The 26,382-nt window shown below is 42.1% G+C and overlaps 1 protein-coding gene across 1 annotated transcript in view; it reads left to right on the top strand.

Annotated features, from left to right (window-relative positions):
• The window catches only part of CXXC4 (CXXC finger protein 4), a 56,556-nt gene extending 31,257 nt beyond the window's left edge, over positions 1–25,299 (top strand). The window contains exon 2 of the mRNA XM_060278484.1: positions 18,363–25,299. Coding sequence (XP_060134467.1) covers positions 18,363–18,407 — 45 coding nt within the window. The 3' untranslated portion in view covers positions 18,408–25,299. The remainder of the gene's footprint in view (positions 1–18,362) is intronic.
• Positions 25,300–26,382: the final 1,083 nt, after the last annotated feature.

Genomic DNA, 26,382 nt, shown 5'->3' with positions numbered 1-26,382 from the left:
AATTAATTGACAAAAGATGCAGTGATGACTTCTGATCTAGATGGCTTTGAAAAAAATAAATTCGTAGAGGAACCTTGGTTATGATATCCTCCATATTCAAAGGCAGTATTCCTGATTATTATCGAACACTGTAGATTGTAACAAGGGATTGAAAAAACTCTGTTGTGCCCTGGTTGTTAGATTCCAAGGGCAGCTGACCGACCCCTGTTAAAGTGGTTTGTTGGACTAAATGGGTGTCTGGCAGAGCAGTTCTTGCAGTTTTATTTGTTGTTTTGTGTTTGGTAACAGAAGGTGATGAAACTAGAGGAGCAAACCGAACACGCAGTTCCTCAGCTGCAAAGTTGCTTAGTTGAGGAGAAAGTAGACGTGAGAGGACCATGAACTCCTGCCCTCCTGCCATCATCATCATCATTAAAGTTGGGCTGCAGCAGAGCACAAATCAAGTTAGGATCATGAAACTGAGAAAGGGGGAATGCAATGATTCTTCCAGGAGGATCCCTGTAGGTTTCCCTAGGCAGTTCAAATAGCAACTTCAAGGAGGCTATTTTAATTGTCTTCCTCTTTGTTGTGACCCAAATGTGACCACACATTCCCTCCCACCCATGGCTGCTATTAATTTAAAGGAAGAAAAATAAGGGAGTTCATAAACACTGATCTGCTTCATCAGATCTAGTTGTACTCTCCTATTACTGATTTCTAGAATAAAATATGCGGAGATTTAAATTTATCACAGTTTCTGAATAGCTGCAAATGTTGTGTGTGTGTGTGTCATATGGATGCATGGATAAATATTTGTTGATTCATATAATGGCTGGATTCTATCCTGCATCCCAAAAGAAAATCTAAAATATATAGATTTACAGAATTCCCCTTTATTTCATACAAAGAGAACAATGTGTAGCATAATGGTTGCCCCCTATTTCAAAATGTCACAGCCCTGCAGAGCATTGTGTGGAACGCGCATTACAGCTTCATTTTCAAAATGTTGATCTGGCAACCTTTCCACCTTCCCTCAAGCAGAGGAAGTGGAGAGACGAGAAGGTGGAGGTGTGAGTTTCGCATGGCCTTTCCCCACAGAGCTAAGCTCAACTCTCAAAGTGAACTGAATGTAGGCCACATTGCAAGGGGCAGAAATAAAGGGAAAAGTCAGATTCCTGCTCTCTTTTCAGAGAGAGAAGAATACCCTCTGATGCATTAACATAGGAACAGAGGGAGTCAGACCATTGGTTCATCTAGCTCAGGATAGTCTGCATTGACTGGCAGTGGCTCTCCAAGACTTCAGGCAGGGGTTTCTCCCAGTCTTACCTGGAGATGCTGGGGCTTAAACCAGGGACCTTTTGTATGCAAAGCAGATGCTCTACCAGTAAGCTCCACCCCTCCCCCATTATGTTATGCTGCCTCCTAACCTAGATGCTTTCAGTGAGAAGAGAATGTTCAAAGGCTGCCTTTGATTTATGAAGTACTGTATCCCTTGCTTCCATTAATCCCCAATTCTCCAGAGGATCCGAGAGCATCTTAGAACAGCAGCTCCCAGAGTGTCAACTAAGGGGACCATTTATTGACTTGCATGTGCTACCTTTGCCTTTCATCCACTCCTTGCTCAAGGATGACATTTTTCTTCTGTCCCCTAATGCTGTATCACACCCAGATGACTGCACAATGCCCTCCTGTAATGCACAGGTTGCAGGTGCCTTGTACTACGAAGGAAAATTTGTATTTTGCATGGCAAGTACTACCCTGCTTGATCTCTAGAAGGCTGTGTTGGATGTTTGCCACAGGTCTCGGCCAATTTAAGTCATCTGTTCACTCATCTGTTCTGATAGGTCTGCATGATAACCTTGAATCTGTCCTGCATGTGCCTGGCTATCATCCACAGAGACAGCACAAAGGACTTGGTAAGAGTCGGTGCAACCCTGAAAGTCAGGGACGGGGAACGTGTCGTCCTCCAGATGTTATTAGGATCACTCCAGCTTCCTTCAGCTCCAGCCAGCATGGCCAGTGGTCAGGGACAATGACAAAAATATGTAGATGGTGATGAGTTTAAGAACAGATGAGAAGAAAGGAGAAAAAGTAAGATTCAAAGGATGCTGTTTTGGACCAGTAATTTGATGCATCTTTGTATGGCTTAGAGGCATACAGAAGATTGCACAGCACAGTGCGTTAATTAACTGAAAAGAAATAGCTCCACATAGTTCTGTGCCCACAATTATTAGCATAGGTCAGCCTGTTCATCATTTGCGAAGAGAAGGACTCATTCACTTAGGACGCATCCTCAGGATTGCAGATCAAAGATTAATTCTCCCTTAATATGCATTAACTGTTCTGTTCCCATATAAACCATTGCAACTCTGCTCATATCTGTAATGATATGTGTGAGGCACCAGAAGTCTGGAAGGTGGCAACACGAGGACGGGGTTTTTCTGTGGTGGCTCTTGATGTGCGGAATGCTGTCCCCAGGGAGGCTCACCTGGTGCCATCATTATATACTGTATGTGTTTAGGCACCAGGCAAAAACTTTCCTCTATAACTAGCCCTTTGGTCTTTAACTATCTATGGCATTTTAGAAGTGAGCAGGATGCTTTTAATGTATTTCTTTTTCCTCTTGGTATTAATGTATCTATGCAGGGTTTTTGTCTGACTGTTGCTTGGTTGGTTGTATGTTGCTTTGGGTTGCCCTGGGCAAGATAAAGCAACCAACAAATTGAAATGAATGAATGAATGAATGAATGAATATCTGTTTTAGGAGGTTAGGCTCAAGTAGGAGGTAGAGCTAGAAGAACAAAAGGAGGAAGCAGCAAATTGAGAGAAGACCAGTTGTACATAGTTCGCCAATAAGACTATGTATTGTTCAGCTCCTCTGACCTGTTCATCATTAACTGATAGCATCGCAATGTCTCCCCCCAATACTTGTTGCTATGTCTGGTTGTGTGGGATACCCTGCATCCAAGTCTGGAGATGGTGGCCGTTGGGGCTGGTAGGGTGGCAGATAGAGGGACCAACAGTAGGGGAAACCAGAGCCAGTGGCAGGTTGTAAGTAAGAGGGCAGGCAGGTGGGGGCTGGCTATGGGCAGATGGTAATTGGTAAGATGGTGGCCCATTCTCCCTAATAGCCCAGCCCCTACTGGGCTGAATGTATCATGTGTCTACACAAAGCTTGCACTGTCACACAGATTACTAGCACTTTCATAGCTTTGATGGAGCTGATCATTTCAGAGCCCCTTTCTCATTCTGCCATCTCCAAGCCCCCTTCCCCCCCTCACCACATTTGATCAGCACCCTGACCATCTGTTCAGTGGTTGGGGGAGGAGATCAGATGTACTCTAGATGCCCTAACACGCAGGGGCAATGGACTCCACTCCCCGCTCAGATTTCTGGTTGCCTAATCCTTTGTTAATCTATATCCCCCCTATCAGATTAGGTGTGTCTCTTCACAATAACTAAATTATCGCCCCAGAATGTTCAACATTTTTTCGGGGGCGGGGGAGCCATTATTTTGCCATTCTATAACAAGAAAGACAAAATCTGCTATAAATCGATTTGCTAGTACTCCCTTAGAATCTCTTTGCCCGGTATTTTCCATGGCACAATACCAAATTCCCATGGTCTCACTAATGTTAGTAAGCAGAGTCCAAAATGTTCACACAGGAAGCAATGCAAGGTGGGTATCTTCTATCCTGGGCTCAAAAGACCACATTGCAGTCCAAGTCTCCCTAGCGATGGGAAAACATGATTCAGGAATCTGCTGGCAACGATCTTTTATGCAGCTCGCCCTTGCCACACATTATTGTGAAGTGGTTGCCCTTTGCTGTTACTTTTGAGATTTTGCCAAGAGTTCTGCTTTGCTCACATATTTAACAACTGAATGTGGGAGAAAGGCATTCCTTGGGAATGTGGCGGTGCCTGAAGCAATTGCTTCGCATCATCTTAGGGTGGCACTGGGCAATATGCCAGTAAGTTAGGGCATGTTATGTCACTCCAGGAGTGATCAGATAGTCATGTCCAAAATATACCCCACAAGCTTTCTCTGCTTGGGTTTACTGACATCTGTGGTTACATTTCAAAGCAAGAGGTTTGTGGATTGGAATCTTGGTTTGACTATACTGCTGTATGTGTGTGTTGTTTGAGTCAGTTTCTAGTGTGTCAAGTTTCCTATGCAGAGAACAGCACTTCTACACTGGAGAGAAAAAAATAAATCCATGCGAGCCATGAATAGATCATGTGTCTGTGAGCAAGAGCTTAGAAGCTGCATCTGTGTCTTTCCACTGCATGTAGATCTAGTGCAATAGGTGTGTGCCTGCACAAATTGTTACACGTGATGACCTGCATACATTTTGTATGCTTCTCCTATGTTGACTGGGGCAGTAGAGGGAAATAAGCTTTAGCTCATGTGATCTCTGAAGAATTTTGTATACAAGCATCTCAGTATTTGGATGAAAACATTCCGTGTGTATGTGTAATACAGCCAGCAAACAATGATGTTCAATTTTCTTTCCATGTAAGTTTGCAAAAACAAAAAACAAAAAACGAATCTGCAAAGTGCAACATAGTATAAGTTTTAAGGGCAAATGATCTTTATCTCATAACAATGTAGCTTTGTTTGCCCTCCTACCCACTTTTGGGTGCATGGGCCCCATAAGCTATTAGACTTTCTTTGAAATATGGAACTTTTTACCCTGGTGTCATGGTTAATTATTTCTAAAAAGGCAATTAGCAGTTGCCAGGGGCTTAGATAGCAACTCTGCTTTTGAGCGGCTCCCATCTCAGCAGCACAAAATAAACACTTTGGTGGCTTCTTTTTTTTAATATCCATTATTGCAACAAAGCGACTGTGTTATTTAATCTGAGTCTGTGAAGAAGAATAGCAATCATTGGCTGCAGATCATTTTGTTTGAGATACGAGACAGGAGAGGATGGAGATTGTGCAATGGTTATGGGATACATCCAAACCTTAGGCCAGGAATAGGCAAACTCAGCCCTCCAGATGTTTTGGGACTACAACTCCCATCATCCCTAGCTAACAGGACCAGTGGTCAGGGATGATGGGAGTTCTAGTCCCAAAACATCTGGAGGGCCGAGTTTGCCTATGCCTGCCTTAGGCACTACTATACATGTCGCAGAAGAGAGAATGGCTTTGGGAGTGTGCTTGGAGAATGGCAGTTCTGTATCTGAGCTGAACACATCACCATCCGTCCTGGAAATGTGCTGTTTTAAGGCTCCACCCTCCAGAAACAAATAACAGACACTTTTCAATTATTCCTGGGCACACCCAGGTGTATCCTTGTTTTGAAATTAGTCTATGTAAGTAAGAGACTTACTTTAAAAAAACACACCTTTTCTTAATATATCATCATAATATATGTCATCAGTGCTTTTTTTCTGGGGGTATGCAGGGGTACGCATACCCCCTAAACATTTTGTGAATCTTTGTACTTTTGTCCATTTACTGTATTTATTTTCCCCAATTAGAACTATAAAATGGTGGTTTTCTTGAGTCAAAAAGAGAGTACCCCTAAACATTTTTAATAGAAAAAAGCACCGTGTGTCATGCATATCATAATATGACTGGTACATAATTTAGCCAAACAAAATGTGAAATGAGAATATGTATGCCTCGATAACAATGAGCGTGTTTCGGTATTATTTACTCTGATTGATAGTAGAGCATTATACAACAATGCAGTCTTGCACAATATTATATAATAATATTCAGTAATTAGAGTTATCCTCATTAGCCCAGCTTCATCTCTCATTGCTATCAAAATATTGTGAACCAATAGCCTGTATTTGGCGCTACTTACTGTGATCCCCTACCCATGTTTGTGTGAAAGAGTGTACACTTGTTTGACTTGTTTGTTCAAGTATTGCGTTCGCAGGTTGTTCACTTTGTTGGATGCAATGTGCAAACACCTCTTCTGTGCAGGGCTAGGCTGAGAGAGTAAAATAAAGGTAAAGGTACCCAGTCACGGACGACTCTGGGGTTGCGCGCTCATCTCGCTCTGTAGGCTGAGGGAGCCGGCGTTTGTCCACAGACAGCTTCCGGGTCATGTGGTCAGCATGACTAAGCCACTTCCGGCAAACCAGAGCAGCATGCGGAAATGCTGTTTACCTTCCCGCCGGAGCGGTACCCATTTATCTATGTGCACTTTGACGTGCTTTCGAACTGCTAGGTTGGCAGGAGCTGGGACTGAGCAACGGGAGCGCACCCTGTCGCGGGGATTCGAAGCTTCTGATTGGCAAGCCCTAGGCTCTGTGGTTTAGACCACAGCGCCACCCACGTCCAGACTGAAAAAGTAGCCTGCCTCATATCACTCAGCAAGCATTATTACAGCCACAGTAATAAGAATAGAAAATTGTATGTAAGACTTCCTTCTTTTATTTTAGTTTGTGGGAGGGGATGCCCTTTTCTATTAAAATTCACCAACAAAGACACACAGAACAAAGAATTGAAGGCTTGAAGGTTATCAGGCTTATGTTTTGGTAAATTTTCTAGGCTGCCAGTGCTTTTATAGCATTACCTGTTAGCAGAAGCTGGAACAGCAGGATTTTTGAGTTTCCTCCAGGGAACAAGGCTGCTGTTTGTCAGTATTTGCACCTGCACGAGCAGTGAAGGCTGCCTTAAACAATGCTGATCAATTCCAATTTTATTCCTGGCTTCCCCTCCCCCTAACTTCCAGAGGAATCTGTCTTTCCTGTCACTCAGGATAATGATCCCCCTGCAAGCATAGCCGAGAATCCAGAAACTCACTGTAATCTCATCAAGACTTTGATTCCCCAGCAGGGACTGTTGAATTTATACAACCAGGAGGTTGGGGCACTTTAGCTTCCCACATCTCTGTGTGTTCAGCCACTAAAATGGGTAGATTTCCTTCTGGCTTTTTAACTCTGCTTGTTTAGAGAGGCAAAACCAAAGGATTTCATTCCACAAACTGAGTTTAAAATGATCTTGGTTTATTTCCCCCCAATTCTAAATGCATTTGATGTTGCTGCTTTTACTTTTAAATGTGATTGGTGTTTTTTTATTTTTTGGTGGGGGGAAATATAACAGTGCCTAATCTCTGGATCAAAGATTATCATTATGATTAATAATTTCTGTAGCATTTGGATGCTGCAAGTCTGTTACAAATTGCATGTGTGCAAGCCCCGTGGAAATAAATGGGATTTATATGCATTTAATTCTGCAAGTCCCCTGTATTAGGCATGATCCAGTCAACCTACTTTCATCCCATATCACTTTTGCACGTCTTCATTCGTAAGTCTGTATTATAATGTTTCTGTATTCTTAAGTTGTTGTTGTTGTTGTTGTTGTTGTTGTTGTTGTTTTAAAAAATAGCACTGCACAACCATTTGTATTTAAATACATATTTTCTTAATGAACTCATATGCTAAAAAATGTTTTGGGTACCACAAAAATCAGAGTGGTATGTAGTCCAAGGGATAATTACATTTTGGTCCATACATTTGTCTGTCAGTTCACACTGGAATTCACAGAACTCATATTCCTCCAGCATCCCAACTCTGTAATCCAACGATGTTTATCCCCACCTTGGAAATGCCCCTAGGTGTGTGCCTTTATGTTCCATAACTCGCTCCTTCCAACAGCAGCCTTGTGAGGCAGATTTCTGGGATTGCCATGGAGAAGTGTGGCTGAGAAAGAATGAATTAGGTCATTCAGTCAACGCATTACAGCTTCCACTTGGAAGCTATTTTAAATTGCACTGTGTGGCAGCTGTTATCATGTGGTAAGCTGATTTTATGCAGTGGTGTCAATGTTGTTGTTGTTGTTATTGTTGTTGTTGTTAAGTGGACTGTCTTGGAGAAAATGCAAACTGTTCAGCTGCCCATAGAGCAATTTAAAGTAGTTTCCATGTAATATTTGCAGTGTCTGTACTCATCCTTCATTATTGACACCCAAGCAATGAATTACAGTGGACACCTCGGGTTACAGACGCTTCAGGTTACAGACTCTGCTAACCCAGAAATAGTACCTCGGGTTAAGAACTTTGCTTCTGGGTGAGAACAGAAATCGCATGGCGGTGGCACGGCGGCAGTGGGAGGCCCCATTAGCTAAAGTGGTACCTCAGGTTAAGAACAGTTTCAGGTTAAGAACAGACCTCCAGAACGAATTAAGTTCTTAACCTGAGGTACCACTGTAATGGCTGAATCTTTCTGGAATCACCACAGAAGCTGCTTGCAGGGTGGGGCAGAGCTGCTATGTTAGCTTCCTGGCAGGTGAGTCAATCTGGCTTACTTGTGGGGAGAGAGGTGAGGCAGCAGGGAGGTTGGCATGGTGCAAACGTAGCAGCAGAACTAACCTGGCACTCCTGCCAGTGCATTTGCACCATGCTGACCTCCCCGCTGCTGCCCCCCCCCCCAGGTAGCCAACAGGCAGGGAGGTAATGTAGTATCTCTGCCTCCCGTTGCTAGCATAGTGGCTCTACCCCAGCCAGCACGTTGCTTCTGTGTATCTGGATATATATTTATTTATAAATTACATTTTTATCCTCCAAGGAGATCAGGACAGCAACACACATGGCCCCCTCCCTTTTATCCATATAAAAAGTTGGTGAGGGCATTTGGTGAACTTCATGGCTGAGAGGTGACTTGAACCCACACCTCCCCAGTTCATTCTAGCTTTCATTTCTTACAGTATTTTATTTACATCAGAGTTGCAATGGGGAAAAGTAGAAAGGCAATGGCAGGAGATCAACTGTAGCTCAAGCTGCAGTAGATCAGCAAGGGTTTCTGACTCCCAGTTGTTTAAAAGCAACAATGAAATGGCTTTCCCCACCTAAATTAGGCTACTTAAATTAAGAATGCTAACCAGGACTATGAGTTCAGTTCTGTTATGGTGTCAAAAACTGATTCCTTGGCTCCTGATGGGCTCAGAAGCATCTTGCGATTTAATTCTATGTCTTATGCACTTGGTTCCAGCTAGTGGATCTTGAGGTGCTAGTAAAAAAAGAAAAAAGAAATACAGTGTGACAAGTTTGAACATGCCCACTTCTGCCTTAGAGCTAGGGATAGGCCAATCTGTCAGTTTTGGGTTCTCTCTTGGTTTTTATTTTCCAATTTGTAGTTCAGTTCTCCACATTTCAACATAAATTTGTGCATCAGCATTTTAGTGAAAATTTCTCCTAGTATACACATCTTTGTATGCAATGTCACTTAATATACACAGTTTTGCAATCAACCATCCCTAAAACAATGCAATTTCACATGCACGTTTTGCTAATATCTGTACTTTTTATGCACGCTTTACTGAGCACGTGCATTTTTGTACACATTACTTGTACACATTACATTGCGAAATTTGGAGGAATGCAAACTTTGAAGTATGCGAGTGCTTCAGGTTGATTATTGCTTCAGGATAGAGAGATTCACCTTTAAATGAGAACTGAAACAAATTTCTCACCCATCTCTTCCTAGAGCTCAGACAGACAACATTCATGGGAGGTTTTCAGCTGTCATTTGTGATCTCCAAGCCCCAGTTTTGTATGATCCAGGCCTGGGGCAGATTAATGAGAGCCAAGGAATGAAGATCTTGCCAGGGAAATTGGCACTGCGCTCTGATCATTATCCCCACCACTCATCCTGCCTTTTCTCATTGGGGTAGAATGGAAGCAGGGGAGCTTATGGAAAGGACTTGGCAGGATGCCGACGTTCCTTTTCTAGCTTCTGGGGTTAAGAAATGGAGAAAGGTGGCTGGGCTCTTTGCCCTCCAGTTCCCACCAATATTCCCCACATCTGGGTTATAGAAACAGAAATATTAAAGAAAATCTTAGTCCTTCCAAAATAGCATTTTGCATATTTGGAGCTACGGTCTGATTGACCTTTTTTTGCTCTCGATTGAGATGCCATGTCTGATGAAACATGCTGTAGCAAGAAGAAGAAGAAGAAGAAGAAGAAGCCCATCCCAAATCCTGTCATTTTCAGGGGAAAGGTGGCTCTTTTAGTTCTTTTCGATACCTTGCTCAAACAAAGGTGTTATTTACATGTACCCCCTTTTATGTTCCTTTGAATTTGATTTGGGCAAATGTGAGTTGCTTGGCATCGTTCTGAACTCAATATCCTTTTATACTCAACTTCTTTATAAATTATACATCCATGTGCTTGTTTACTATCAGCAGCCATCTTACAGCCTGCGCACTGCTGCATGAAAAGGTCTGGCAGCAATATGCGCCGTGCTCTTGGTAGCTTTGAAAAGCATGTTTACTTTGCTTTTAGCACTAGCAACACCTTGCAACCTCCGTGTGTGTCAGTATAGAACAGGGATAGTTAGAGAAAATAAATTCCTACCCTGGGATTCACCAGTACCAAATAAATTCAAGAAATTCAGAATACCTTTCTGAAACAAAGAAATCTGCAAGTCCTCAGAAAGTAAATATGATTCCCTGCCCGCATATTTAACTAATATAGACATAGAAACATTGGAGGGCAAGGTGAAGCAGACAGTTTTTACAACTGCATTGCTTAAGTGCTCACAATGGCTTTGTTAGGGAGGAAAATGAGGAGAAAAGCAAAACAATTTGGTCCTGCCTGTGGGAGCAATGAGGTAGATTTTCAATTCATTTTGCATTTAAAGGTGAGCCTATCTAATCTGCACCTTCTGAAACAATTTGGGAACCAAAACTGAGACATCCAAAACTCACTTTTCTCTGGATTTTGCAATGTAGTCTTCCGGCCAAGTAATGTATACAAAATTGACATTTTGTGTGTGTGTGTGTGTGTGTGTGTGTGTGTGTGTGTGTAAAACTGAAAATAGCATACAAAAGTTCATTATATTAGACATAAGTGCTTTGCAAAAATGTATGTACTGTATTAGATAAAATTGCATACGAAAAAGTGTATATTAGGAGAAATGTGCACTGAAATGCAAATTTTAGTGGAGAACTGTCTGAGAAATTGAGAAAAATCTACATTTCGCCCACCCCTAATCTCCAGTGACCTTCTTGGATGCCCTGCCAGTTTCAGTGGCTACCAGCCACCACTGAAATTCAGTGTCACAGAGTAGACTGTAACAACGTAGTTTTAGAGAGAACTCAAGAATAAAATACTGGGACAAACTCCTGCCATCTAAATGAATGGCAGCTACATGTGAGCATGATAGGGCTCTCGAGCACATTCTGCTCATGGATACATAGCATTGGAAATGATTTCGGAGATCATCTAGTGCAACTCTCCACTCAATGCAGGCCCTACAGTGCAGGATGCGATTCATAGCGGAGTTGTTCTCTGTTGCTTCAGAGGGCAGGACTAAAACTAATGGATGGGAATTGCAAGGAGGCAGAATTTCCTAATTAGCAGAAACTTCCCAATGGTGAGAAGCATTCAAGAGTACATGGGACAGACTGTCTTGTGACACTGTTCATGGGCATCTTCTAAGCAGAGGCTCGATGGTCTACTGTCAAGGAGATTGTAGCACTTATCTGACCTCCCATCACTGACATCACTCTGCCTTACCAGGATGGGGAGGGACAAGATGGTCGTGAGGTCAGTATGGTACAAGGGCACTGGCAGAACCAATTCAGCACTGTGCCAATCACAGTGGGCACAACTCCAAGATTCCTTTGATGAGACAGAATATACTGACCCACTGTATTGCATCTCAGTTTGGCGACTGAAATGCCTTTGGTTGCCCTCTTGGGTGATCTGCTCTAAGAATTGAACAGAAGGAATTCATTCCTTCTGGTTGTGCTGGAGTTCTTCGCAGCTTTTAATGCCACCTGCAATAGAAGGTATGGGGAGCCTATGGCCCTCCAGATGTTGGACTACAAGTCTCACCATCCCTGGCCATTGGCTGGGACTGATGGGAGTTGGAATGTAACAACATCTGGAAGGCCACAAGTTCTCTGTTCCTTAACTGCAATATCCTTCAAGTTTGTCTTGCTGGAATGAGGCCCGAGGATACTGGATTAGTGACTCAATTCTTTCCTGGAGGATAAGATTTCAGAAGGCTGGTGCTGAAGAATATCTGTTCAATGCCTTGGCCTTCAGAAACTTTAGGAGAGATCCGCCATAGATTTGGTGTTGGCTGTCATCAATATGCAATTAGCCCTCAGTTCTGTATCTCCGTTCCATCTCAGTTTGGGGACAGCTTCTAAACCATTATCTGAGTGGACAAACACCCAGATAAGATAGAACTGCTCTAGATTATGAAGGTGACTGGCCCAGCGATAAGATGTTAGCTTTTTCTGGAAATGATTGCACTCCCCTTGAAAGAGGAGGCTCACAAAACTGCATCTGGTTCTGGCATTGCACTTAATTCCCACATTGCAGCTGTGGCCAGACGTTCTTTTGCTCTGCTTAGACTGGTGCAGCAACTATTCCTGTTTCTGAGAAGAGTGGACCTGTCCACAGTCGTTGCTTGTTTATGTGGAGACTGGATTACTATAACATGTTATACATGGGGCTGCCTTTGAAGGTTGGAAACGTCAGCAGTACAAAATGCTGCTGTGTGTGGTGCCATGCTTTTGTAGTAGCATGCCACTCCGTTGTTTTACCAGCCCCATTGGCCACCAGTCTGTTTCAGTGAACAATTCCAAGTCTTGGTTACTGTCACCTTTAAAGCACTAAATAACTTATGACCATGATGCCTAATGGGCTTCTGGGCCCTGTGTTAATCTCCTTATCTGTTTATCTGAGGGAGCTCTTCTGTGCATTATGTTACACTCTGAGTTATGCTTGGGATGCACAGTGGGTCCTTTTTGTTATGGCATCCAGATGACGGAACTCCCTGGGAAGTTTCCTTGTCTCCTTCTTTCCCAGTGTCCCACTGCTGGATGAAGACCTTGCTTTTCCAATAAGCTTTTAATTTATCTGTTGTTTCATTGATGGCCTCTGTTTTTCTGATTATTGATGGGTTGCTTTTAATCTGCTGCCTTTAAAATATTGTTTTTCTTATTGACTTAATTATGGTGTATTGTTGATCGTTAATTCATTTTCTGTTTATGTATCCTGATGTCGCCACTGTGATGCTCTCCAGATGTTGCACTGCAACTCTAATCAGCCTCACTTACCATGGCCAGGTAGATGGTCACGGTAGATGGTCAGGGCTAATGGCAACTGCAGACCAAAAACATATGGAGGGCACTATGTTGACAACAGATGATGTATGACAACCTGAGTGCCCTAATTTTGGAGACAGAAGGGAGGCTGTAAATTATGTAATCCATAAAGTATTAAAAATACCTAATTAGTCTACATATATTTTAGAATGGACTAAGGATCCACGTACCTTTTAACCTACTGGTTGCTTTCAGACATAATGCCAAACAATGGTTTGGTGCTATGCAAATGAACCTCGAGGAGCCCTAACCTCACACACTTCTTCTCCCCTTCTGTCTCCTCCCATGTAATAATTTCCTGCTGCCTGATCCTAGTTTGTCGCTTAGTGCAAACCTTAGTTTCACTGATCAGACATTGGCAAACTCTGATTTGCCAGAAACCAGGATTGAACATCAGGGAATTGCTTCCCATGGGGTGGGGGGGCACACAGGCACAAGGTTCCTCCAGGTTTATTCATGTACCACCAAACTGTGGTTTGACCCTATGTTTGAACAACTGCTGGATATCTCATTTTAAGGCAGATCCCCCCCTACCAGTTATTAAAGAGTTTGTGGGGTAAATGATAACTTTCCTAACTGACTTCTAATATGTATTAGAAGTCAGTTAGGAAAGTTATCATTTACCCCACAATTTTTTCCTGATTCAGGGAAACACTGAAAAGTATTTACTGGGGCTTTCTGCTTTTTAAAGCTCCACATCAAAAGCTACAAGATCACATTAGAGAAGTTTTAGGCCAGGCATGTCAAACCTGTGGCCCTCCAGATGTTTTGGCCTACAACTCCCATGATCCCTAGCTAGCAGGACCAGTGGTTGGGGAAGATGGGAATTGTAGTCCAAAACATCTGGAGGGCCGCAGGTTTGACATGCCTGTTTTAGGCTGTTAGGAGATCGCCTATTCCCCTCATAGGGGTACAATTCCCAGAGTGCCTTGGGAAGTGGGAATGATTGTTAAATCACTTTGGGAATTGTAGGACTGTGTATGTTTCAGCACCAGGGCCGGATTTAGGTTTGACGAGGCCCTAAGATACTGAAGGTAATGAGACCCTTTATATGTCCTGCTGTCCTTTGTCAACAACAAATTGTCACTGTTTTTTTGTGTTGAATATATGCTATATGGTAATTTATGGACCTAATAGGTATCTGAAGCCATTTGCACATAACATATCAGAGCCTACACAACACAAAACACTGTTGGTGTATGTAGGTTTTATTTTATTTGTTTTTTATCTTATATTTTGGAAACGTACATCCAGGGTTTTTTTCCTTTAATTTTCTTGGAGGCTCCCAAGAGAGTGCGGCCCTAAGCTATAGCTTGTTTAGCTTATATGTAAATCCATCACTGTTCAGCACCCTTAATAAAGTACAGTTCCCAGGATTCTTTGGGGAGGAAACCATTACTATTTAAAGTGATATTTCAACTGTATGGTGTTTTAAAAGAAAAGGGAGAGTGGGGTGCAGGCAGAGGCATCCATACAAGAACTCTAAGCCAGGCCTCCCCAAACTGCGGCCCTCCAGATGTTTTGGCCTACAACTCCCATGATCCCTAGCTAACAGGACCAGTGGTCAGGGAAGATGGGAATTGTAGTCCAAAACATCTGGAGGGCCGAAGTTTGGGGATGCCTGCTCTAAGCAAAAGCTTACTATCTTGTGGCTCTGTTACTTGTTGGAATTATCAGTGCTACTCTTTGGACGAGCAGGTGCCACACTACTTTAAAGTTATCTTGCTCAGGAACAAACAGAAATGGACACAAATTCACTGTCTATTTTCTTTCCCACATCCAGCCTCTTTTTTTGCGGGGGTGGTGGTGCTGTTTGCTGAATGAGCAGTTGCTTTGCTTCAAGCATGCCTGTATCCCACCAGCTTCATGTACCATCCCGTACAAATCCAACTCTTTGACCTGCATAAGTCACTAAGATTTGAAGTATTCCCCTGGGCTGCAATCCTGCACACAATTAAGCTCCATAAAACCCATTGAACTCAAAGGGATTTAAGTGGCCTAACCATAAGCAGAATTGCATTCCAAGCCAAGAGCTTATATCTAGAGTAGTAATGTGTGATTATTCGTCATCTACCCAGGACCTTCTGAGTATGTCTGCATTCAACCATAGGAACATAGGAAGCTGCCTTATGGTTGATTGGTCTAGATCAGGCATCCCCAAACTGCGGCCCTCCAGATGTTTTGGCCTACAACTCCCATGATCCCTAGCTAACAGGACTAGTGGTCGGGGAAGATGGGAATTGTAGTCCAAAACATCTGGAGGGCCGAAGTTTGGGGATGCCTGGTCTAGATGCTATAGGGAAACAGTTCCATTGCTGTACCTAGCTAAGGCAATGGGTCTACTCTAGCAGCAGTTCCCCAGGGTTCCATGGAGGGTCTTCCCCAGCCCTAGCTGAAGATGCCGGAGATGGCACCTGGGAGCTTCTGTAAACCATGTGCTGTACGGCTGAGCTATGTCCCCCTCTTTCAATTTGTAGTAGAAGGATGTCAATATGTTAATTATACCCAGCTCTGATGTTTGTTTTCATTTCACTGAGGTTCTGCAGTCTTAATGTTTACTTGATCTCTCCCTGTGATTGGGAACTGGATGTAGGCAAGCCCCAGCAGAGCTAAAACCAGATGAGACTGAAAAGAATGTTTGCTAGCATACTTGGTGACCAGTGCTCTGGGGACTGAGGGAGTTCAACAGCCTTTTAGTCAATCTCGTAATCTTGGATGGTGTGTTGCTGTTGTGCTACTGCTGCTGGACTTCTTATTATGCTAATCAAGTTGTGCAAAAGAAGGTTCTTTCTTTCTTTCTTTCTTTCTTTCTTTCTTTCTTTCTTTCTTTCTTCTTTCTTTCTTTCCTTCTTCAGATACTACTTTTCCCTATAGCACAATGACATAAGAAGTTTCACGCTGTCAGAATGCAATCTTAAAAGAAACTCTGTTCTCCCTCTAGCATCTAGCTTTTTTAGATTAGGGTTACCAGATGTCCCCGAGTCCCGGGGACAGCCCCCAGATTTGCAAATGTGTCCCCGGACAAATTCCACCCCCGGAATGTCCCCAGATTTGCAAATCTGTCCCCAGGAAACATGGCAGAGGCAGCCTCAGCAGCCCAGAGCCAGTCTGATAGCGCAGTTAGCTCTGGCTGGCTTCAGAAGCTGCTCGCTGCTCACTGCCACTGCCAAAGGGGAACTGGGGACGTCCGGTGGTACAGAACTCCTGCCCCTTGCTCTCTTTGTTTTGACAGATTGGGGGAGTCTCAGGCGGGTGGGCATTGCCCAGTTTTTTGTTTCTTTCCAAAAAACTCTGTGCATTTATGCTTCACAGGGTGTGAAAGAAGGGCTTTGCACCTTGCTTGGCAGAGAAACTGCGCTCCTTGCACCCCTCCTGGGCAGCAGCCACTCGCCTGCGACTCCCGAGGCTGCCCCGATCTGTCAAAACAAAGGGGGAAGGGGTAGGAGATTGGGGAAGGCTCGGGAGTCACGGGTGCACGGTGCGCCGTTGCATAGTTTTTTAAAAACTCTGCTCATTTATGTTTCACAGGGTGTGAAAGAAGGGGTTTGCACCTTTATACAATATGCATGTGTGCTTGGGCCCGGGGTCTTTTGCCTCACCATCCCCACTACAGAATCCCTGTTGCTACTCAGCTTCCCCCCCCCCCAAAAAGTGTACCCGGATTCATTGAAAAAAACCTGAAGTTAACCCAAAACTTTTACAAAACGATGAAGGCGACAGTATTGTTGAGAGAGGGAACAATCATGGGTCTATATACCACAAGAATACTGTTGCCTTCATCATTTTGTAAAAGTTTTGGGTTAAGTTCTGAAAGCAGGAAGAGAGAGAGAGAATTCACTTTGCAGGAAAGTTGAGGTGTTGGACTATAGCAGACTATAATTGCAAAAGCAACCTCAAAGGTGAACTTCTTTTTTCCATGAGATGAGCTTGCTGTCATTTATCCAACATAGGATGGTACAGGTAGAAGGAAGATTGGAACATAATGACAGCTCTTGAGGTGATATGCAGTAGACTTCTAATACAATAGCAAGTAAAAATGCAAGTTTAAAAAAATTCTGCCAAGGTTGACCATCTATTGGTTAATCACCTATGTCATAGCCTCCGTGTTCCTTACCTATAAAATATGAATATTAACTGGTTGCCCTTGATCATGTCTTTGCGTAAATCAAGTGGCTATTAGAATCTTTTATCACTGGTAGCTCAAGCATAGATTTGTGCATTTATGTTCAGGTCATTGCAGTATCTAGCTCATAGGGTGCAGTAGGTAATTGGTGAGCCAGCATGTTGCACCTGCCTTTACCTCCAAGCCAGTTTTGTACCTGACTCCATTTGGTGAACCTTGAAGTTTTAGTAACAAAATAAATCCCTTAGGCTTGAAGCCTGCCCATCCCTTTTCTAGTCCACTAAAGCTCATGCTACAATAAGTTTCTCAGTGATGGATCTTGAGTTAATCATACTTAGAGTAGACCCACTGGAATCAGGAGAACTTAAATTAATCATGACTAACTGAACTCTCATGGATTTCAAAGGACTTATTCTATGCATGGCTATGGCTGCAGTCCTAGCCCTACTTACCTGGGAGTTAGCCCTATTGAGTTCAATAGGATGTCCTTCTGAGTAGACATGGTTAGGGTGGTGCTGTAAGTCTAGATCCAACCCTTGGAGTTTAAGCTGCCACTGAACTTCTTTGTTTTAATGTGCAGTGGAATGTGTTTGGCTTTTTTTTAAATGCTATGCAATAAATGCATTTATATCCTACCTTTCTTCCACCTTGGAATCCAAGTGGTTCCCAGGTGGTCCCCCATCCAGGCACTGGTTGGTCTCATCCCTGCTTGGCTTCAGCAAGGTGGTAACCTCATATGCTTTTAGACCAAATACTGGGACTCTATTACTATTTCATTTTTTAAAAATTGTTTCCAAATATGTGCTTCATGGCTAAACAAATGAATACATCTCAATCACATATACATTCATCAGAAGGGTGATGTTTGGTTTCCAATTGGTGGAACCTGCTTTGGTTGCCAGTGGTTCATCCAACAGTGGTTGTGAAATAAAAGGGAGTTTTTTTAAAATAAATAAACCTGATTACTAAAATGGCACCTTTGCTAAGCTGAGGTATTTCTTTGGATAATTAAAACATCATGAGGTGTTGTATAATACCTACTGTAGATAACTGGAGAGCATGATTGACAAGTCAAGGAAAGAGCAAAAAAAAGCAGGTGAATGAAAAGAAAGAACAAATCTTGCAATGCACAATGGAAAGAAAGCTTAACTTGTTTTCTTGCTTTTTTTTCATAGAGAACACCAGTTCCCAGCGCCGAAGCATTCCGATGGTTCTTTTAAGCAGTAGTATTATTATCTTATTTTCAAGGCAGCCTGAAGTGAATGGTCTTGTTTTAAGAAACTGCTTAGTCCACCACTGAAGAATATATTCAGATAACTATTTTCATTTATGTATAGGGGTTTCCTCAAAATCAAAAACAAAACAAAAACAAAATTGTGAAGTCAGGTGGTCTCCGGGTAAGAGGGGATGGGAAAGCCACTTTGATTAACCTATTGATGATAAAGCAGACTTTCCCCCCACTGAAATGCCTGAACATAAGATAGTACTGTTTGAGCTCCTAACTCATCATGTTCACGTTCACTGTCTTGTGTTTTCATGCTGTTCAGAAAAACCCTCCTTGCGGTCACTTGTCGTCCCCCTCCACTGCTGCCCACCTTTCCCCAAATGACCCAGTTGCGTTTTTAGCAACTGGTTCCAGTTTTAGCTACCGCCATTTGTTTTCCTCTCCAAAGACCCCTCCAAATAAGGGAACACACCATATCAGAGGACACTAACCAGCTTGTGAGGGCCACTCTCTTATCAGGAGACCACCACATTTGGGACCCTGGGGGAATTGGCCAGTTGACTCACATTCAGTACACCAATTCTTTCTTTGATGTAATTTAGCTATACTAGTGAAGTTGTTGTCTATTTTTAAAGTGGCTGTAAAAAAAAAAAGTTTGGGTAAACCCCTGCTATAAAATAATGTATCTTTACAAAGTACCATATCTATACTTCATTTTCCAATATATGTGTTTCAGTACTGTAAACTGTACAGATAGCAGCTTGTATTTTGTGTGTCTAGACACAAAGAGACAATCACGTCTGAGCGTCTATGGAGAGTAACTGTTTGTACACAACAGTGTGGTTCTGCAAGTTAAATCCGGAGCAATAAATCCAAGTTTTTAAGTATTATTTCTGCCCGTTGTCCAGTAGCACCACTGTTTTTACCATTTACACCTGATGCGAAGTTGTGCAAGAGTAAAGATTATTATGCATCCAACAAATACCTTTTTGGACCATACTGTTGTATGAAAAGGAAAGACATAAAATGTAAAAGTTAATTGTTTGTGAGCACGATATTAGAGTAGCAAATGCTTAATTGCATTGCTTCGGAAAGAGCTTTACAGAACAGGATCCGTCCAAAGCATGTACATTTAGCAGACCCACTTTGCACTTCAAAATAGAGTTTACAGCATAAGAGGACACCCAGAAAGGATTTAACAGAGAGTTATATCAAAGTTGTTTTAGGATACAAAATGAAAAGAGTACCATACCTTTTTTCGGGGTGGGGTGGGGAGCAGATGGAAATTTGTCACTCAATATATTTACCTTCCCGCTGGAAGTTGTTCTATAGACCTTTCAATAGGATTTTTTTTTTTAAAAAAAAACCCTTTATAATGTATTTTTGCCCTATGTGCAACATTTATTTCTTAGAAGTTTGTAAGTTTAGATGGCGTTACATCTTCTCTGCAGGTCATGAGAACCCGAATATCTTTATGGTGTTCACAAATATTAGCACTTCTAATTCAATTAAAACTGGGGGCGGGGGATGTGATTTATATTTTTCCCTGCCTAATTTTGCCCCGCTGGCCCCGCTGGGAGTCAGTGGAATTATTCGACATGGAATTTTAACTGTACTGACAAACCATCGGCTTTGCTGATTAGGCTCTGGTTAAACCGTTCATAGCAAAATCCCATACATGTCCATTCATAAGTAAGCCAGCCCCCACCCCCCAAGTTCAATGAGATTGAACAGGTAACTGTGCATAGGATTGCAGTCTCAGAAATGAATTTTAAAAACCCAGTGTAGGAGAATGATTTTCTAAAAAAATATTCCCCAGATTACTTCATTAGGCATCTTGTTAAGATTAGTGCTTTGTTTAATTGGGAGGCGGGGGGCAGGGAGCAATAGCAGGTGGATAGAAACCAATTATTAGGAAAGATGTTCAAGAGGGTTCATAGCCTCAGTTCTGCTCAAGACTTCTTGAACACAGAGTGTGAGGAATCCCTCATAATCCTGGAATTTTCAGCCAATATTAATTATATATACAACTCTTAGAAATAAAAGGCTTATCCCCACCCTTGGATTGCAGAAAAAACTGAAAACATGCCCACAGTTTGCCAACAGTTTGCAGACCAGAGGTTGTTTGTATGGCATTTTCCAGTAATTGTGGTGGGGAGGGATGTTGTAATCATTAAACTCACACTCCTATGTAGGCTTTTGATTTAAGGGTGCACTTTTGTTTAGTTTACAATTGCCCTGCCATATGCAAAATAATTGGTTTCCCACCCTTGCGGTGCAGGTTTCAGGGTGAAGATTTCAGTCCACATTGACCATTTTGAGTAGAAAACCAGGGCGTGGCAGATATTCCTGGCCAACTAACGTAATGCAATTGGGGGTGATTTTGTGCATGTGATTTCACATATGTATTCCCTCCATTAGAGTTTCACAAGCCATTTTCCTTACCTGCTCTCCTCCTCCCCTTCCAGTTAAAACAAGGACAACATTTTGCATCAGAAGCAAAAGGATTCAAACATATGCAGAGCTGGCAATTTTGCACAATGTACTATCTTGGAATGCCTTGCTGCAGAAATTTAACTACCGGTACAGAATCCTAACGCACACACAGGCCCAATAATAGGACAAGTTGCCCACAAAACATTTTATTTCGGACTGTTACCTTATCTAGTTCCCCCCTCTTTCATTTCATTTTTTATTATGGGGGAAACTCGCAGGCTTGAAGAGTATTAGATGTTTTGGACAGCATCAAAGAGTTTTGATTTAAGAAAGGCCACCACAATGAATCATTTCCTCTCTCTAGCTTGTTTTCAGCTGCCTTTAAAACCAGGAGTTTTTAAAGATCTCTTTTATCATATCAATTTTGTTTAACCCTTGAAAGTAGCATTTGAGGAGTAACACCAGAAGAGTGAATTGGTTCTCTCTCACTACACAGCAAGGAAATAGCTCTGGCTCAGGCATAGTGCTGTTCCATAGCTTAGCATTACAACAGAAAGCCTAGCTTCCTCCCCATGACTATGAGCTTCCTCTGGTGCAAACCACGAGGAGTTTGAAAACTTCCACTTGCATTTTAGTACAATACAACTTGCTTTATCCTTGAAATCCAGACAAATTCAGGTGAATCTTAACCATGGTTAGTGGAAACAAGCCAACTTTAAACCATAGTTTATGAAGATGTTTTCACTAACCATTGTTAGTTAGGATGTTTTCACTAACCATTGTTAATCTTTATTGCACAGCATGCTAAACCACACGTTCTGACAGCGTGGTGAACTGGGCTTGTCTTGGGTAATGTTAAACCATGGTTTAGTGTTATGTCTGACAACACACTTACATATTATTCCCAGAATGAGTCTCATTGAAAGCAATGGAATTTAAGGGTTTAAAAGTAGCTCTAGAGGCACATTGTTTTCTATGAGATCCATGGGGTTAGCTTTTTGAGGACTGTGTGTGTGCAGTTCCGGGTTCTTTTCACAGCTCAACTTTATACACCTTTGGAGCATTTTCTCTATGGCTTCTGGAAAGCTCAAATGAAAGGATACAATATTGCTATGAAGAGTTGTAATGTATGAGAAGTGCTTGCGTGAATGTTCCCATGTCCTAGTAGGAGACACCTACCTCTCAGCTGGGCTACACTTTTTAATTAAATAAATAGGTTTATACCAGGCCCCTGTAAAATGATGTGTTCAAGGGCCCTTCCAAGCAGCTTCAACTGTGGAGACAGGAAGCTTCTAATCCCTAGACTTTGGACCCAAGTGTGTGGTATTTTGACACACAATGATGCCTCTCAGGGCTGGTCTAGGTTTTTGCTACTATACATGTCCTAAGAGGTAAGCCCGAGCATCTCCTGCAGCACCACACAATATCTCCAAGTACACCCCTTGAACTATAAGTAACTTTCCATGGGCACCTTGTAGGCACCTCAGGGTTGAAGGACCAGTTTGGGCTGGCTTTTCAAGATGCTTCTGAAGATATCCCTTTGGAAAAATCTCTGCCCTTCCCCGGAGACACTTCTTGCACCTCTGGTTGAGTGCCGTCCTGGATGAGCCCTGGAAAGTTTCTCTACTTTAAATCTACATAAGTGGGGGAAACCTCAGGTCCAGGGGATCTACCTGCCTCCCAGGACCCTTGCCCACGCCACACCTCTCAGCAGCCCTGTTTCACATCTTCCCTGAGGGTTTTTGCCTCACTGAAGTGTATCCTTGAACTCGGATGGTGCCTCTTGTTTTCCTGAATGGAGGATAAAGAGGGGTATGCAAAGGTGTGTAAAAACAAGCTTATCGCACAAAGATCACAATTCCATTCATTGCTATGTTGGCTTTTTGCCTCTGGCCCCATCTACTGCAGGGATGTAGCCCTCAGAAACTTTCCCTGAAGGGAGCATGGGAGGAGGAGAAACCCATATTCTTTACTCTAGAGTAAAGAAGTTGCATATGGCCTTTTTTCATTCCGACAAAAAAAAAGCCCCTAACTTTTTATTATTCTTTAGAAACAACGGATAATTGATTATCAATATAGCAAATGCTTGAAGCCTTACTGACCCAACTGGCTGTTGAGCTTGCCTTGTTTGGAAGATCTTTTGTGATCGCGGTTAAAAGCAGGGACAGAAAAATTCAGTTCAGGCTGCGTTAGGTGTACAATGATTCATAGCAATGTACTAACTGTCTTAATACCCTGATGTTGCATGTGTCAATGTGGTTTCATTTCTGGGTTTTTATGTTTTGTTTTGTTTTGTTTGATTGATTTCGGAAGAACTGATGAATTTGTATATCGTAATTGTGATGTTTTTTTACATGTCAAATTCGAATGGTTAAAAAATCCAAAACTGTCAATTATAATTATAATTATTAAAAAGGACATGGATACATTTACTTGGATCCCCGCAATTATTATTATTACTATTGGAATTTCTTTTAGTATATGTCTACCAGCCACATCAAGCATCTTTGTTTCATTGACACACAATTTGTATGATGTGTAGTGCATATATTTAGAGTATTTTAGTTGCGAGTGTTTTGAAGAAGGAAATCTCTTTTCTGGCCTCTTAGCCTCTTTCTCCCTGTATATGGTTATCATTTGTAACATAGATTACTGTTAGGGGTTTGAATCTCATTTGTGTTTCCCAAAACCTCCTCAAACGATTTAGGCTGCAGTCCTAACTGTTGTGTATTGATGGGGGTGGGGGAGAACGAAGGTGGTTTGACCATCTCATCCAACATTCTGCTAGGATCTCCTGGCTTGGTGGGTGGTAGTGAAGGCAGTGGAAAACTCTACACATACATATCTTAATTTTTTTACACCCCACATTTCCCCTCCATTGTTTCCGATGGGAGGGGGAAAGGAAGGAGGAGTTTAGACATGCTCCGAAGCATGTCTGAGTTCCCACCTGACTTGTGAGCAGGTCAGGGGGCCAGGAGGGCTTGGAATCCTTTAGATCCCACCTGGAATGCTTTCCTTATTGCCTCTCCAACACTGGAGCTCTGCCAAAACTTCCTTTCCAAGATCAGAGCTCCACTCTAACACCACGGGGTTAGAATCAATCCAGCCTATAGCAACTTTGATGCCCTCCAATGGATCATACAATTGCACCCTTAACATTTATGGACTTCTAATACTGCTCACACACACACACACACACACACACACACACACACACACACATTTGGTCCAGCAGTTTTGTGCTGAAGTTCTCCTATTTTGGAGAAACGGACAACTCTGTGTGAACTAGTGGATGCAATTGCAGAGGTCCCTATTCCATTGGAGTGAATGGGGAACCAAAACACGCTGTGCAAAGGGTTCTGTGTGTGCCTCACAAAATACAGGAAGGATTGGGACAAAAGACTGCAACTTTGATGTCTTTTAGAACTGAGCGCTAAGTCTGCCAAACTGAATGCAGTATTTTTTTTTTTTTTACCATACCTCAGATAAACCTGTTCAGCTGTAAGGTGGCAAGTGAAGCATGCATAGGCGTTATAGGACTTAATAATAGTCAACTCTGTAAGAGAAAGGAAATATTCCCTTTTGTTCAGAACCCCCTGGTATGCAAGTCACACAATTAACACTAAGGAATATGAAGTCTTTAAACGGGCTGTGTCTGTAATCAAATAATGAAAGGGAAAAAATAGAGAGAAAGCAATTAAATGAACATACCATCCAGGGTCGAATACATCCAGCAAAAATCAGTGGTGGGTCTTTGATCATCGTTGGATGCATAGTGATATCAAACGGATGGTTCTCATGTAACAGCTAAATGTTTCAGATTTTGTTTTTATTAAATTTGGCAGTTTCACACTGAGATCTGCTGATTCCTGGCAAATAAAGGACAGCTCAAATGTGAGAAAGTATTCCATTTTCACAATTGCAGGGAGCTAGGATTACTTTTTCCCCCCTCAGAAAAAAGACCACAAAAAATGTCCTCCTTTCACACTGTTCTCCTATTTCTGAACTGTGCAGTTATCTATTAAATTTTCTAATAGATCTTTGTGTAAAGTGTATGTATGCTTGTGCAATTATGAAAAAAAGCAGTTTTTGAAAATGGTGTATTTATTTCAAATCACTTATGGGGCATGTACAAAACTGTATAAACCCATTCAATCTGCCCAGTAAAGTTGTTTTTGTGATATTTCTGTGTTGTTGAATAAAGGAATTTAGTACTCTAAAGATCTCTCTTTTTCCATGAACAGGTTAAATTTGAGGGATCTTAAATAACAAAATGATTATCCTTGATAACAACCATGCAAAAATAACCAAAAAAAGGTTCAGATTCTTAATTCATACCTACTCCAATAAATGCAATAAGGTTTTGGTACGATATATGTTCAGTGTTTTTTTTCTTTATTAGCATTCAACAAAAGTCTCTTGAATTGCTTATCGCACGTCACTTCCATTATCATTTATTTATTTATTTATTAATTAATTAATTATTATTATTATTATTATTATTATTATTATTATTAGAACCAGTACTTTTTTCGGGGGGGGGGGACGCAGGGGTACACATATCCCTAAACATTTTGTGAATCTAAGTTTGGCCTCATTGAGGGGCAGTATTTCCATATGAGTAGGAAAATGAGAGTACCCCTAAACATTTTTAAATGAGAAAAAGCACTGAATAGAACTATTATCCACCTTGCACCAGGAGGCTCCAGGGCAGGTTACAATAATTTAAAACAAATTATAGTCACAAGAATTAGGTGGGGCCTGAAAATACACACCTCAGGTGTCAAAGGCCAGGTAAAGAGGTGCATCTTCAGCATCCACTGAAAGTTGTATATTGAACATGCCAGATGAAACACTGTGCCACAACCGAGGAGCTCTCCTAGGTCACCCCCGGACATCTTTGGGTGGTAGAACTCCCAAAATGGCCCTGCTCTGCTGATCTAAACACCTGAGAAGGTCTGTAGGGAAAGGAGGCAGTCTCTCAGATATCTGCAGTCTAAGTCATGTAGGGCTATAAATGCTAGTATGAGTCACTTGAATTGGGCCCAAAACCTAACTAGCAGACATTCAAGAAGAGGGATTATATAGAAGTTCTAAAGGCAACCCCAGCTGCATTTTGAACCAACTGAAGTTTCAGATTTGTCTTTAAAGGCACATTGCAATAGCCCAATCTAGAGGTCAACAGAGCATGGAATACCATGGATGAACATCTCGGTCCAAAAGGGGGCATAGCTGGTGAACTAGCTGCAGCTGCAAATAAACCTTTTTAAAAATAAAGATCTGGTGTAAATCTTTGTATTAAAAAAGGGTTACTGATCCAGAAGCATATACCTAGGGGATATAAAGAGCTTCATACAATTAATTCCAAAATACACATTTCTTGGTTGAAGGAGAGCTGAGACTTCATGGAGTTAACCACATTGGCGGGGCAGGGGGAGAATTCCACAGAGCTACAACATCAAGCTGTATTGTCATTCTGATGAAATCACCATTTTGTCAATCTCTTAAAATCTCTTAATTTCTGGATAGTGAAG

This window comes from Zootoca vivipara, chromosome 9, assembly GCF_963506605.1.
Source record: "Zootoca vivipara chromosome 9, rZooViv1.1, whole genome shotgun sequence".
Taxonomy (NCBI): domain Eukaryota; kingdom Metazoa; phylum Chordata; class Lepidosauria; order Squamata; family Lacertidae; genus Zootoca; species Zootoca vivipara.
The sequence above is the reverse complement of the archived record's forward strand: the minus strand, read 5'-3'. Positions and strand labels throughout refer to the sequence as shown.